At 35.7% G+C, this 13,601-nt stretch overlaps 3 protein-coding genes, 1 long non-coding RNA gene and 1 other non-coding gene across 5 annotated transcripts; 2 read left to right on the top strand and 3 right to left on the bottom strand.

Moving 5' to 3' along the window:
• The first annotated feature begins 578 nt into the window (after window positions 1–578).
• Window positions 579–3,024, top strand: LOC18586117 (heat shock cognate 70 kDa protein 2-like). The gene is made up of 2 exons (XM_018129198.2): window positions 579–924; window positions 1,136–3,024. Exons 1-2 carry the CDS (start codon window positions 711–713, stop codon window positions 2,869–2,871), a joined length of 1,950 nt encoding a protein of 649 aa, XP_017984687.2. The 5' UTR covers window positions 579–710; the 3' UTR covers window positions 2,872–3,024.
• Window positions 3,025–3,915: 891 nt separating this feature from the next.
• Window positions 3,916–6,528, bottom strand: LOC18586116 (uncharacterized). The gene is made up of 2 exons (XM_007009306.3): window positions 6,325–6,528; window positions 3,916–5,831 (listed from the first exon to the last, which is right to left on the bottom strand). The coding sequence occupies exon 2, from the start codon at window positions 5,533–5,535 to the stop codon at window positions 4,012–4,014; it is 1,524 nt and encodes a 507-aa protein (XP_007009368.3). The 5' UTR covers window positions 5,536–5,831; window positions 6,325–6,528; the 3' UTR covers window positions 3,916–4,011.
• Window positions 6,529–9,697: 3,169 nt separating this feature from the next.
• On the top strand, window positions 9,698–10,506 carry LOC148760257 (RING-H2 finger protein ATL52-like). Its single transcript, XM_088802502.1, has 2 exons — window positions 9,698–10,263; window positions 10,469–10,506. The coding sequence occupies exons 1-2, from the start codon at window positions 9,771–9,773 to the stop codon at window positions 10,504–10,506; spliced, it is 531 nt and encodes a 176-aa protein (XP_088658628.1). The 5' UTR covers window positions 9,698–9,770.
• Window positions 10,507–10,601: 95 nt separating this feature from the next.
• Window positions 10,602–12,925, bottom strand: LOC148760255 (uncharacterized). The gene is made up of 2 exons (XR_016023101.1): window positions 11,910–12,925; window positions 10,602–11,391 (listed from the first exon to the last, which is right to left on the bottom strand). It is a non-coding gene; the product is annotated as an uncharacterized LOC148760255 (long non-coding RNA).
• On the bottom strand, window positions 12,018–12,120 carry LOC148760256 (U6 spliceosomal RNA). Its single transcript, XR_016023264.1, has one exon. It is a non-coding gene; the product is annotated as a U6 spliceosomal RNA (small nuclear RNA).
• Window positions 12,926–13,601: the final 676 nt, after the last annotated feature.

Genomic DNA, 13,601 nt, shown 5'->3' with positions numbered 1-13,601 from the left:
TTTCCAACTTTTATTAATCCAAGAAAAAAGAAAATAAATAAAATAAAATGAATTTTTTGTATTCTTAGCATAGAAGAAAGAATCCTTACCGTGTGGTAAGCCCACCGTCCACGATGGCCCAAACTAGCTGTATGTGACTTGTAAAGTAGACACGTCAGCGTCCTAGATTGATGAATTCAAATAAATAAAATTTATTTAATTTATAAATAAATTAAATCATTCAGTATTAAATATTTGATAATTTAAATTTTATATATTTTATAAATATTTTATCTTTATATAATTATTATTAAAAAATAAAACAAATGAAAATAAAAGCGCGGGAAGAGATTCTCTAGCGGAGGAGGATTCGAAGTTCCTTTAAAAGTGCGCTTATTGGAGTAGAATATTCTTTAATAAATAATTAATCAAAAAAAGAAAAAATAACAGAAAAAAGAAATCTCCAGAACCAACCAGGAGCGAGAGATTTTAGGTGGGAAGGGCAGGGTCAAAACTGACGGCTAAGAATTCCCCTTATCGAACTTTCTAGAACTCTTAACCCCAAAAATACATACCAGTATTCTACTATATAACTCCCTCTTCCCTCCCACTCTCTTCTCATTACAAGAAAGGCAAAACGCTGCCAAACCTAAAAAAACCCTAAACTATTTTCTTTGATCTCTCAGCCGCCGATTTTATTTATTTCTCTGTTTTCAAAGTAATTCGTATCGATGGCCGGAAAGGGAGAAGGACCAGCGATCGGGATCGATCTAGGGACGACGTACTCGTGCGTCGGAGTATGGCAACACGACAGAGTTGAAATCATCGCCAACGATCAAGGAAACCGTACGACGCCGTCTTATGTCGCTTTTACGGATTCCGAGCGTTTAATCGGTGACGCTGCTAAGAACCAAGTCGCCATGAACCCCATCAACACCGTCTTCGGTAATCCCTGATTCCCTCTCTGCTTTATTTTGAAGGACTGAACATAGTTTCCTTTAGATCTGCGACGATGTATGTTCTTAGATCTGTGTATAAATCTATTTTTCTGGTTTTATTTTTTATTTATGACGTCATTTTGGGATTAGCGATTATTAAAAGAGTTGACTTTGCCTTTGTAGTTTGTTGACTGTAAGTTTTGTTTATAATAACACAGATGCTAAACGATTAATCGGGAGAAGATTTACGGACGCAACGGTCCAAAGCGATATTAAGCTTTGGCCCTTTAAGGTTATTGCTGGGCCTGCTGATAAGCCCATGATTGTTGTTAATTACAAGGGTGAAGAGAAACAATTTGCTGCTGAGGAAATCTCTTCCATGGTTTTAATCAAAATGCGTGAAATTGCTGAGGCCTACCTTGGCTCCACTATCAAAAACGCTGTCGTTACAGTGCCTGCTTATTTCAATGATTCCCAAAGGCAAGCCACCAAGGATGCCGGAGTCATTGCTGGGCTTAATGTTATGAGAATCATTAACGAACCAACTGCTGCTGCCATTGCTTATGGTCTTGATAAGAAAGCTACCAGTGTTGGTGAAAAGAACGTTTTGATTTTTGATTTGGGTGGTGGTACTTTTGATGTTTCTTTGCTTACTATTGAAGATGGTATTTTCGAAGTTAAGGCTACCGCTGGTGATACTCATTTGGGTGGTGAAGATTTTGATAATAGGATGGTGAACCATTTTGTTCAAGAGTTTAAGAGGAAGAATAAGAAGGATATTAGTGGGAACCCCAGAGCTTTGAGGAGGTTGAGGACTGCTTGCGAGAGAGCTAAGAGGACTCTTTCATCCACTGCTCAAACTACCATTGAGATTGATTCTTTGTATGAGGGTATTGATTTTTACTCAACTATTACTCGTGCTAGGTTTGAGGAGCTTAACATGGATCTTTTTAGGAAGTGTATGGAGCCTGTTGAGAAGTGTTTGAGGGATGCTAAGATGGATAAGAGCAGTGTCCATGATGTTGTCCTTGTTGGCGGTTCCACTAGGATTCCTAAGGTGCAGCAGTTGTTGCAGGACTTTTTCAATGGCAAGGAGCTTTGCAAGAGTATTAACCCTGATGAGGCTGTTGCATACGGTGCTGCTGTCCAGGCTGCCATTTTGAGTGGTGAAGGAAATGAGAAGGTTCAGGATTTATTGCTTTTGGATGTTACCCCTCTGTCTCTTGGGTTGGAAACTGCTGGTGGTGTTATGACTGTTTTGATTCCAAGGAACACCACTATTCCCACCAAGAAGGAGCAGGTGTTTTCAACCTACTCGGATAACCAGCCGGGTGTGTTGATTCAAGTTTATGAGGGTGAGAGAGCCAGAACTAGGGACAATAACTTGTTGGGTAAGTTCGAGCTCTCTGGTATTCCTCCAGCACCTAGGGGAGTTCCTCAAATCACTGTTTGTTTTGATATTGATGCAAACGGTATCCTGAATGTCTCTGCTGAGGACAAGACTACCGGCCAGAAGAACAAGATTACAATCACAAATGACAAGGGTAGGTTGTCCAAGGAAGAAATTGAAAAGATGGTCCAAGAGGCAGAGAAATACAAGGCCGAGGATGAGGAGCACAAGAAGAAGGCGGAGGCCAAGAATTCTTTGGAGAACTACGCCTATAACATGAGGAACACTGTCAAGGATGAGAAGATTGGCTCAAAGCTTTCCCCGGATGACAAGAAGAAGATTGAGGATGCCATTGATGGGGCTGTTCAATGGTTGGATGGCAACCAGCTAGCTGAGGCAGATGAGTTCGAGGACAAGATGAAGGAGCTTGAGAGCATTTGCAACCCCATCATAGCTAAGATGTACCAGGGAGCTGGTCCTGACATGGGTGGTGCTGGCATGGCTGATGATATTCCTCCAGCTGGCGGCAGTGGTGCTGGTCCCAAAATTGAAGAAGTTGACTAAGTTGCTTAGTCCTGAGCCTATATGCTATTTTTAGAAATTTTATTGTTTGGGTATTCATGCGATTATGTTTCATTCTATGTTTATTTCTTATATGGATACAATCTCCAATTTTTGCGTAATTGGATCGGATAAATGCATTACATTACGTCTTAATGGCGGTGCGCTTCTGCTTTGCATGTAGAATTACTATGCTTTTGTTTGCTTTTTAGCTAGGTTTTTGTAATTGTTTTTGGACTGCTCCAGAATATCTATTAGGAATAAATTAATCTCTAAAGTCTCATGTCCTTAGCCATCTCCACATGATGAGAGACAAAGTCCATAATTCGTATCTACTAATAGAGTTAACATGATGCATAATAACAAGGCTAGAAGAAGTTGGTCGCCTCAAGAAATCTACGACATTATCCTGGAACAGGAACTTGGATTATAGAATAACCTTTTTAAGTGAGGGATAGTACTACTCAATATACAGTCTTGAACCACGGCTGGCTTGACAAATTGGGATTTCGATACAAAGCCAATTTCTACAGCTGAGAATCTTCATTTAACTTTCTATCACCCTACTACATTAAGGCGCCTCCATTGCCACATACAAAACCAAAACTAGGCAGCTTCATTCATCTTGTCCAAAACCATGGTTTACCATTATGGATGATATACACAAGGACATGAATGCTTCTTCAGCAAGCAGCACCAAGCTCAACAATTTTCATTGCCTCTTACTCCAAAGAAGAACAAATGCTACACTTGCCATTCTCATAACATAGAGGTAGAAAAGAGAACACAATCTATCCTGCCTGAAAGCAAAACTTAACCTTTCGAGCCAAGTGCAAAAGCAAAATTCCAATATCACAATTCACAAATTAAGTTAAATTCTTGATGTGAACAAGTTAAATTCAAAGGAATGCACATACGTAAGGCAGTTATTAAGTCAATAAAGATGAATTGTCAATAACTATGATGAATCATCAACCCACATACCACCATGGACTGATCTAAAGATAAATTGAAAATTATAGAAGGTATGAGAAAAAAAAACCCATGTAATGTAAAAAAATGCAGTTTTAATTTCACAGATTTCCTTATGGAATGAGGTTAGTAAACAATGAAGCACCAACCACCCTAACAACCTTACATGTATTACACTATGGATTCCTCCAGGTCCATAAATGCTCGTTCACTCCATGGGGAGGGGCGAAGGCAGACACGGACCTCATGCTCTTCTGGTCCTACACGATGCTTGGGCACAATAATTTCAAGCATTGTTCCTGTCTCATCACGGTAAGCTTCCAGTTTAGCATCTTCGGGAATGCGGTTTGGAAGGGGAATTTCTCTAATAAATTCCCCTGGAGGGCAGTGCTCTGGTGTTGGATCTGTTAGCTTAAATGTCCTGTCATGTCTCTTAATGAATGGCATGCAGGCTGTACTCACATAACATATCTTTACAATTCCATGTGAGGGAGTATTTCTCCAAGTAACTTTCACCCTTTGAAGATCTGAAAAGGGCAAGCTGACGATGATCAAAAAGCCTTCATCATCTTCATATATTGTTTTTGCTGCTGTAACGGGCCCATATACATTCTTCATTACCCCGCTAAATTCATTCAACCATGTTGGCTCGACTGGATGAATTTTCATATCCAAAACTCGGTTAGAATGCAAATTATTAGGTAAACCAGGATCCTCATCATTTCCATGCCGGAAATAGTCCTTTTTCCGTTTGTTGCAGAGAGGTGATACATCCATCCCATCACCATTAATATGTTCTAATGGCTGAGTTGATAAGTTCAAACCAGTACCATTAAGCAATTTTCTAGGGTGGGAATTTAAATGACTCTTTAGAGGAGCAGGGGACCGTTCAAGCTCAAATTCTGTGTTTGTAAGGTTCCTCCAAGCTCCAAAATCACTTGCTTCAGGAGGAATAGAGAAGTTTATATCCCTGCCCGTAAGCTCTGTCCACCTCCTTTTCTCTTCATCATCGATATTAGAGAGGTTTGGTGATGGCACAACTTCAATCCCATGTAAACACTGAGGATTGGAGAGACCCCTGTAGTGTTTCCTCTGCATTCTATGAGATCTGACAAAACCCTTATCCACACTAAATGGAAATGGGCGCTCCCCTTGCCGAGAGTGACCATTCATGTAACTCCTCAACTGCATCTTACCAAGTGCATTTTCTGGCCTTTCCTTGAAAACCCACATATACATGTTCTCCATATCATGCTGAACCAAGAATGAATCGAGCTGCAAGTCTGACTTGTCATACCCAGACACACCATTGCCATCCCTACTTACCTTAGACTTTGACTTCCCATTCAAAACAGGCTTGAAGTAGAAAGTAAAGAAAAACCAAGCACCCCATACACTATCAAGACGCTTTATGCATTTCTTAGCCACTTTTGGGATATTGACAGCCGCCTCAGACTCATAAATCTGAGGTGCAAGGCTAACATCTAAGATGTCACATGAATCATTCCATGCCAGTGGAGGTGGACTCGGTTCAGAAGATAGAGGAAGATTGATATCAGGTGGCTGAGAAAGCAGCATAGGTCGGTTCATCTCTCTCTCCAATTCATCTGGTGGAAAAGAGCCCGAATCCATTGACAAAAGTGTAGATGGGTGATAATTCTCCATTGATAGGGTAGTGAGAAGAGCTTCCCCCATTCTTTTTTCCTTGCTCTTTTCACAGTTTCCTCTCTTTTCGCCTATATATGTAACTCACAAACCCCTAACAGTCAACAAAAGTTCCCTATTGACATCTTCGCGAATCAAAAGAAAAAACCAGCAGTGTAGTAGATCCATCAATCAATCAATCCACAAAACCACTGATGAATCTCATAAATATCTTCATGGTTCAATCCCCACCACAGTAATACCCACAAAATTTCATCAATCAACCATATTCACACTAAAACCGACAAGAGCATGAACAGTACATAGTTAGCACCAAAAAAACCAACCTGAAAAACATCAACAAAAACACCTCCACTCAATAAAAAAAATCCATATTCATATCCAATAGATTCCATTACAACAAACAAAAACCCAATTCAATCCCAAATTTTCCATACGAAAATGGATTCAGAATAACGAAAAAGATGCTTCTTTTACAAGACAAATAAACCCTATATCAAGGCCTAGTGAAGCTAATGTTTTCACTCTCCAAGATCTAAAATACCCTAAAACAATTAAAGATTCAAAATTTTCACTTTCTATGGATTTTCTCCCAGCAGCCAAACAGAATATAACAAAAGAAAAAAGAAAAGAAAAAAAAAAGGAGCAAACCCAAGATTCTACATGAACCAGAATCCAATAAAATCTAACCGAATATTAACAGCCGCAAAAAGAACAGATTTGAAAAGCAAATCAAATCAATCACACCAAAACAAAAAACCTAAACCTAAAAAACAAGACAAAATAAAATAAAAAGAAATTTTATTTCATTATTATTACCTAAAAGGAGAGGCTTTGAATCCAGAGAAATTTGAGAGCTTGAATAATGATCCCCCCTTTGAGGGAGAAAACGGATTGAATATGGAAATGAAGGAGGCAGCGGCGACCGTTAAGAATTGACGACGTTAGGTAACGGAAATGTTGACGGCGTTTTCCTTCTGCTTTTTGGATTGAACTGGGAAGCGAAAAACAGCGGTCAAACAAGGCGTCTCCCTCTTATCTGATAAGACTAACAGTGCCATAGAGTGTTATAACGTCGTCTGAGAAAGTACAAAAAACCGACCCCAAAAAACTAGTTGAGGAGCACGTGTTAAGACACGTGCTAGTTTCCCTTTTTGTTTTAAGGATTTCTTTTTTTTTCCAATTAGAATTAAAAGAGAAAATAAAATATATTAAATCTTACCTAATTAAACTTATAATCTTAAATTTGGTTATTTGATTTTCTATTTTTCTAAAATATAAATAATTATCATAAATCTACATTGTTTCAACATTATTTATATTATATAACTCTAAAATGATGAGTCTATTATAATTCATATATAAATTAATTAATTACTTGAATCGAGTTATAAAGTATCATAATCTTACTTAATCAAATTAAATAATCTTGCATACTCTTTTATAAGGTATTCGTCGATATCCATATTTGTAAATATATATAAATAATTGTCATATGAAATTTAAGATGAATAAAATTAAGACTTTACAAAACTCTTAATCTTAATCTAAATGTAATAATTAATAAAAAGATTTTCCAAAAAAATAAATTTTGACTTGAAATGTACGATTAGATCTACATATAGATAAAACGTGCGTGTATATATATATAATAATTTTACAATGATCTCATCATTTCGAACAGATGTCATGTGCATATGCAATATGTGGAAAAGTTTTTAATATTCAAAGTGATCCGTCAATTTTTGTGTGGGTTATGTTCATTGATGTAAGACAACTTGATAAATAAATAAATAAATAAATTAATTAATTAATTAATTAAATATAGTTCTAGTATTGATTGACAAGCTTTATGCAATTATATTATTCAAACAACAATTTTAAGCATAATAAATTCATGAATGTTGAAACTAGTTTAGTCTCCTCATTGCATTATCTTTCTTATATTATTGTATGATTACTGTTTTGTATAATTTTTAATTATCTCATAATTGAAATTTTTTAATGTGTTTCTTCCTTAGTGACATTATTATAATATTAAAATAAAGATTCTAATTATGCAAAGCTTATTAGGATGCACATATCATTAGAACATGACAAATTTTTTGTTTTGTTTTGTTTTTTTATTCTCTTTTTGGAACATGATAAATTATTTATAAATTATTAAGTAGAAATATTGTGAGGGGCAATGAAAGCAGAAGCTCTTCGGGTAGCTAAAGACAATTTGTATTATTTCAACAAAAAAAAAACATTTATAGAAATAACATGGAGATTAAATTATATTTGGTTGAAAGAGAGGATATAAATTTAAAAAAATTCAATGGGGGCTTAAAATAGGGAGACTCTCTTTTTTTTTTTTTTAATTCTCACTAGTTGATTGATTGGATTTTGAACTCATTTATTAAAAACATAATACTTAAAAAATTTTAAATTATTCATAAAAATTTAAATAAATTATTAGTTTTTTACATTCAATCAATTTTTTATATTTTAATTTTAGATTAAATAAGTTCTTATAATCGACGATTAACTAATTATCGTTAGCCAAAGTCATTTTAAGTTATATGGTATTATCATAATATGTTGACATGTTATAATAAACAATAATATTACATGATAACATAATTAAAGTGACGTTTTAATTAATGATGATTAATCAATTATTAATTATAAATACTTGTTTGACTCTAAAATAAAAATACAGGAATTTGATTAAACGTAATTGAAGAATAATAGTTTATTTTAATTGAATAATTCAAAAACTTTTTAAAATATTACGGCTTTATTAAACTATGCATTCTCAATTTTAATGGGTGCTTTCCTACTTATGAAATTTTGAAGGTATGAAATATTATGATCAAAACCTCTTTGTTCTTCTTCTCTCATATTCTTGTCAACCAAATGACAAAGAAAAAAAAAAGGTAAAAGAAAAGAGAAAAAGCTTCCTCCTACCTCATTTCCTTTCCATTCTTTTTTGGTGACCAACCATTATTCTCTCCACCAGCAAAAGTGTATTGAACCTAAAGAATAAAAAAATGGGTATAAATTGTATTAAAAAAGCATATATATATATATATATATATATATATATATATATCTAGTTTTCCTTATCAAAAAGAAAAAAGAAAAAGTCTCAAATAGAGGCTGCTTTGATTTGAGATTCAGGTTATTCCAGTTTGGAGACCTTATCTTTGGTTTTTTTTTTTTTTAATTTTTTTTCTGGTCCATGCAAGTGATAAGTGATTGGCTTTTGCTAATCAAACAATGAACAATTATTCAAAAAGAAGCATCATTGAAGATTCCCCCATCCTTTTCACTTTTATAAGTTAGTTGATGTCAAATTCACTAATAAAAAGTTTTCAAAAAGGGGGCCAACTTCCTCCTTTTTGCCACATTTGAGTACCAACAAAATGGATGGATTTGATTCATGTTTACCTTCAGTTGAACATTGAAGATATCCCCCTATCCATTTTAGTTGAATCTTTTGATCCTATTCTTTATTAATCCATGTAGAATAATTTCCAATTGATTTCAATTATTAAATTATTGTTGGTACAAATTGAAGCTTTTAAATTCCTTGTAAAGTCATAGAAGCAATGTATTTGGCGTCTTAATTGCTTTATCAACTATGTCAAAGGGAAAAAAAAAAGAGAAAACAAATCATTGGATAATGTATTGCTTCTTCTGCATGAAAACAAAATATTCATATTACGAAGATAAGATAGATATCAAAGTCTTCTTCTATTTGATAGATATATCTTTTAAGTTAAAATTACGGGTACCTAAAAAGTAATATTAGAGTTTATTACACTCTTCATTGATGTAAGACTTCTATGAAAGATACAAGATCTAAAAATTCTATTATAACGTGTTACATAATTGAATGAGATAGACTTCTTGATATCTTTTGAATTGAGAGTACAATCTCGTGACCTTTACACATGAAATAGATTCCAATACCATATAACTCTTTTTACGTAATTCAAGCCCGAAACTTTTACATGTACCCTAAAATAATCACAATATAACATTATTAGCAAATTAAGTAAAAAAGAATTCTAAGTATTATCAAGGAAATTGATCAATCCAATTCTCCTTACAAACTTTGTGAATGATTTGATGTAATTTTCACTGATATTATAATATTCTTCATAGGACAATGCTAATCTTTGCATTCATCGCCAAAGCAATGCCCAACACAATTCAAATGCTACTTGGTATCCAAAACGCCGACCATTTTTTTGTTTCATGGTTCATTCTCTGCCATGGGGGAAAGCGATTTCGGTTTAGAGAACACCAAATTATCCGTCATTTTAGTTGGCATCGGATCGGCAGCCTTGGTGGTGACAATCTACCATTGCATTGCCATGGGGTGGTGCCGCCGTCATACCCAAATCCCAAGGCCACAACAAGCACAGCGTCAGCTACCGCAGCATTCTTTTAGGCACGAAACGTCGGCGGTACCAAGCTCGGAGATTTCAGCAGCCCAACTCATCCCGGCCCATAAGTACCAAAAGGGCATGGGCTTGGTAGACGACGACGGAATGTGCGCGGTCTGCTTGTCTCAGTTCGAAGAGGGTGAAGAGTTGAGAACGTTGCCGGAGTGCCTGCATTCGTACCATGCACCATGCATCGATATGTGGCTCTATTCTCATTCGAGTTGCCCCATGTGCCGCACCGACGCCACGCCGTTTCCGTCACCGCAAATATTCCACCATCGACCGGATTCGGATTCCGGTTCTGTGCGTATGGATTCAGGTATGTTGCATAACATTGTACAATCACAGACAACGTGAAAAAACTTCTACTCAACTTTGAAGTTCCAAGATTCAGAAATAACAGTCATTTGAGTTGCAAGAACATGGCACTGTTTCACCTCCTTCAACTTTCTACTCATCTTAGTGGCCAAATACTACAACTGCATGCATGAATTCAAGAGAAATATTCATTGACATGTTTCCAGGGTTGCAGTATCAAAGACTGTTCAATCAATATGACTGACTGAATTATGGGATTTTCTTCATATGAAAACCATTAATCTCATATTATAAGGCATGGGATTTTCCAGGAATGCAATATCAAGACTGTTCAATCAATTTGAATAACCCACTATTCTCATGGTGTAAGGCATGGGATTTCCTTCATATGAAAACAGCATTTATCTCAAAAGAAAAGTACAATTCTTATTCTAAAGATAGATTGTTCCAGCTACTCTGCCCTTGGGGAATAATCCATTATTAGGTGAGTTCGTTACAGAGGACACCAAGACAGAATTCATCACAAGAGGTAGAAAAGTTCCATCAAGCAGCAAATTCTTTCAATGGGATTCAACATGATTATAAGAATCGTTGATAGAATGGATTTAGCTGCCATTTAAAGAAGCTTCAGCCTCTTTGTCTCAACCTTCACACTGGCTCCAAATTACTTACTAGCAACATAATTTTGCAGCCAATTAGTGGAGCTGCAGAAGGCTTGATCAATTTGGGGGCACTTCTCTGTTTCCATTATACATCATTTCCTTGAATCTTCCTTATGTTCTATAGCATAAAATGACAGGAGACAAGCACCAATGACTAGCAAATATAAGCAATTAAGCACTATTTATAAGGATTCAGCTCAAGAGTCAAGTGTAAAGACCATACTTACTCAAGCACAATCTCAACCGAAACAAAGAATAAGAGAAAGGGTACTTAGATTAGTAAGAGAAGTCATTTCCTGTATCATAAATCCAGTTTCTATCAAGGGATTTTTTTTTTTTTGAAAATTAAAGAAGATTCATTGCATCAAGAACTCTTTACATACAAAAGAAGCAGTACTCAACTGAGAGATTTTCAGTCAAGAAACTGCCAGAAGACCGGCTTACCAAAAACAGCCATGGTCAAAGCCCTGAGAAACAAAACATCACACAGCATTTAAGTTCTCAATTCACAAGAAAATGCAATCAAAAGACACCAGAAGCCTACAAATGACCCAAACCAGGAATCAATCAGAAAACCTCAGGAAAGCAGGACATGTAAGAAAAGCAAACAAAACCTCTTGGACTGTTTTCCCCTCTTATACCTCCATACACACTTAACTGCATCAAGATATTATGAACACCGCCCAAGGAAAATTGAACAACCATAAAGTGGGAGTTTATAGATAGCAGCTACTGCATCAGTTTGTAGAAAAACACATTACGCATCATAGATCAACCATGCCCTTTAATTTCCAGGGAAAGCAAAAAATTTTGGCATGATACACAGAATTGACCACCTACAACTCTATAAAAAGATCAACAGATCCAGACTTAATTAGCATATTCTAACATCTGAAGTATAACGGACTATTGACCAAACCCATCAAAATGAACGTGAAAATAAACATGAAGATGAAAAGAAAACAGAGAAAGAGATAGAAGAGACCTGGAAAAATGCAGAATAATCAACATATCCAGACAGAGAAAGAGATGGAAGAGACTTGTGAGACTGCAGAATGAAGGAGGGGAGAAATTACAGGGAAAAATCAGAAAAAAAAATTTGGACCATTTCTCGATTTGTGCGTGTCATCCTTGCGCAGGGGCCATGCTAATCTTCTCTGTATCGTTCCAATTTTATCGGATGTCCCCGAAGGGACAAGCTAGGCTCCCCCCTTTTGAACTTATAAAGCCTTATATTGTTCTGAAACTAAGCAATGTGGGAATTTGGTTTACTTTCAACTAAAACTTGTCCAAGTCATCCAAAGAGCCTGTCCTAGTCATCCTAGTCAGTTAACACAACATGCAGATAAAACTCAAAACAAGTGCTAAGGATGTCATAACAACATGCAAATAAAGCTCAATCAACATACAGAAAAAATTCAATCCAAGAACAAGAGACAAGCACAAAGGATGACATAACAATATGTAGATAAAGCTCAATTCAAAAATAAGAGACAAGTACAAAGAATGACATATTCAAATCTTATATATAACTACTTACATTTCAAACTTATTTTATCATTTAATTTTAGTACTATAAATACATCATTTTGAAATGAAAATACCAAAGTACTTTTCTTTCACATTCAATCTCCTATATTGAATTTCTTTATGGCACATGGGCTTATGGCACCAATTTCGTGGTTCAAATTTTCAGCATTTAACACTTCAAGGCTAATGGGTATAATATTTTTAAACAATTCTGATTGTTTGTTCTTCCCTTTTCGAAAACTTTCCAAGAAACTTGGCAAACCGGGCTACAGGAGCATGCAAAGAACAGAACTGAACTATCCTTTTATGTTGTAATTAATAAAGCCTCATTTTACTATGCAAGCAGGCCTGGTGGGGCTGCAATCTGAATTGAGTAGGTTTGAAAGGAGCAGGTGCTTCAACATTTTTATGCCACCAAAAACAGAAGACAACACTTGTTAAACATGCTTTGCTCAAAAAAAGAAAGAGGAAACTTTGCCTTCTCGATGAGTAAAATTTGTCTGGCTGCTTTCTCTTGATGCAGACTAATCAATGGCAACGGCATCCTCTCCTTCCTTGGGTGATTAAGAATCAAGCCTGTATAAACAAAAATACTGTTGCAAATCCAACTAATACCAATACTATTTGGCTGCAAAAATTGGACCTGATAAACTGAGTGTGTTGATGCACTAAAACAAGTGCAGCTTACACCCAAGAGGTAGAAAAGTTCCATTATGCAGCAGCAAATGTTTCTTTTCAGAGGATTCACCATGATTATAAGAATCGTTGATACAATGGATTTAGCTGCCATTTAAAGAAGATTCAGCCTGTCTCAACCTTCACATTGGCTTACTAGCAACTTAATTTTTCAACCTGCAGAAGACCTTGATTAATTTGGGGGCACTTCTCTGTTTCCACATTACTTTTATTTCCTTGAATCTTCCCTATGTTCTATACCCTAAAATGGCAGGAGACAAGCACCAATAACAATCAGATAAGCAACTTAGCACTATTTATAAGACTTCAGCTCAAGAGTCAAGTGTAAAGACCATACTAATTCAAGCACAATCCCATCCAAAAGAAAGAATTAAAGAAAGGGTACTTAGATTAGTAAGAGAAGTCATTTCTTATATCAGAAATCCAGTTTCCACCAAGGAAAATTAAACAC

The sequence above is a fragment of the Theobroma cacao genome, chromosome 10, assembly GCF_053813885.1.
Source record: "Theobroma cacao isolate CCN51 chromosome 10, ASM5381388v1, whole genome shotgun sequence".
Lineage (NCBI taxonomy): Eukaryota > Viridiplantae > Streptophyta > Magnoliopsida > Malvales > Malvaceae > Theobroma > Theobroma cacao.
The sequence above is the reverse complement of the archived record's forward strand: the minus strand, read 5'-3'. Positions and strand labels throughout refer to the sequence as shown.

Excerpts from the sequence above, each read along its gene's own strand:
- LOC18586116 (XM_007009306.3), bottom strand. The coding sequence starts at position 5,535 with ATGGGGGAAGCTCTTCTCACTACCCTATCAATGGAGAATTATCACCCA.
- LOC148760257 (XM_088802502.1), top strand. The coding sequence starts at position 9,771 with ATGGGGGAAAGCGATTTCGGTTTAGAGAACACCAAATTATCCGTCATT. Across the intron at positions 10,264-10,468 it reads TTCTGTGCGTATGGATTCAG|GGTTGCAGTATCAAAGACTG; the intron begins GTATGTTGCATA and ends ACATGTTTCCAG.
- LOC18586117 (XM_018129198.2), top strand. The coding sequence starts at position 711 with ATGGCCGGAAAGGGAGAAGGACCAGCGATCGGGATCGATCTAGGGACG. Across the intron at positions 925-1,135 it reads CCCCATCAACACCGTCTTCG|ATGCTAAACGATTAATCGGG; the intron begins GTAATCCCTGAT and ends ATAATAACACAG.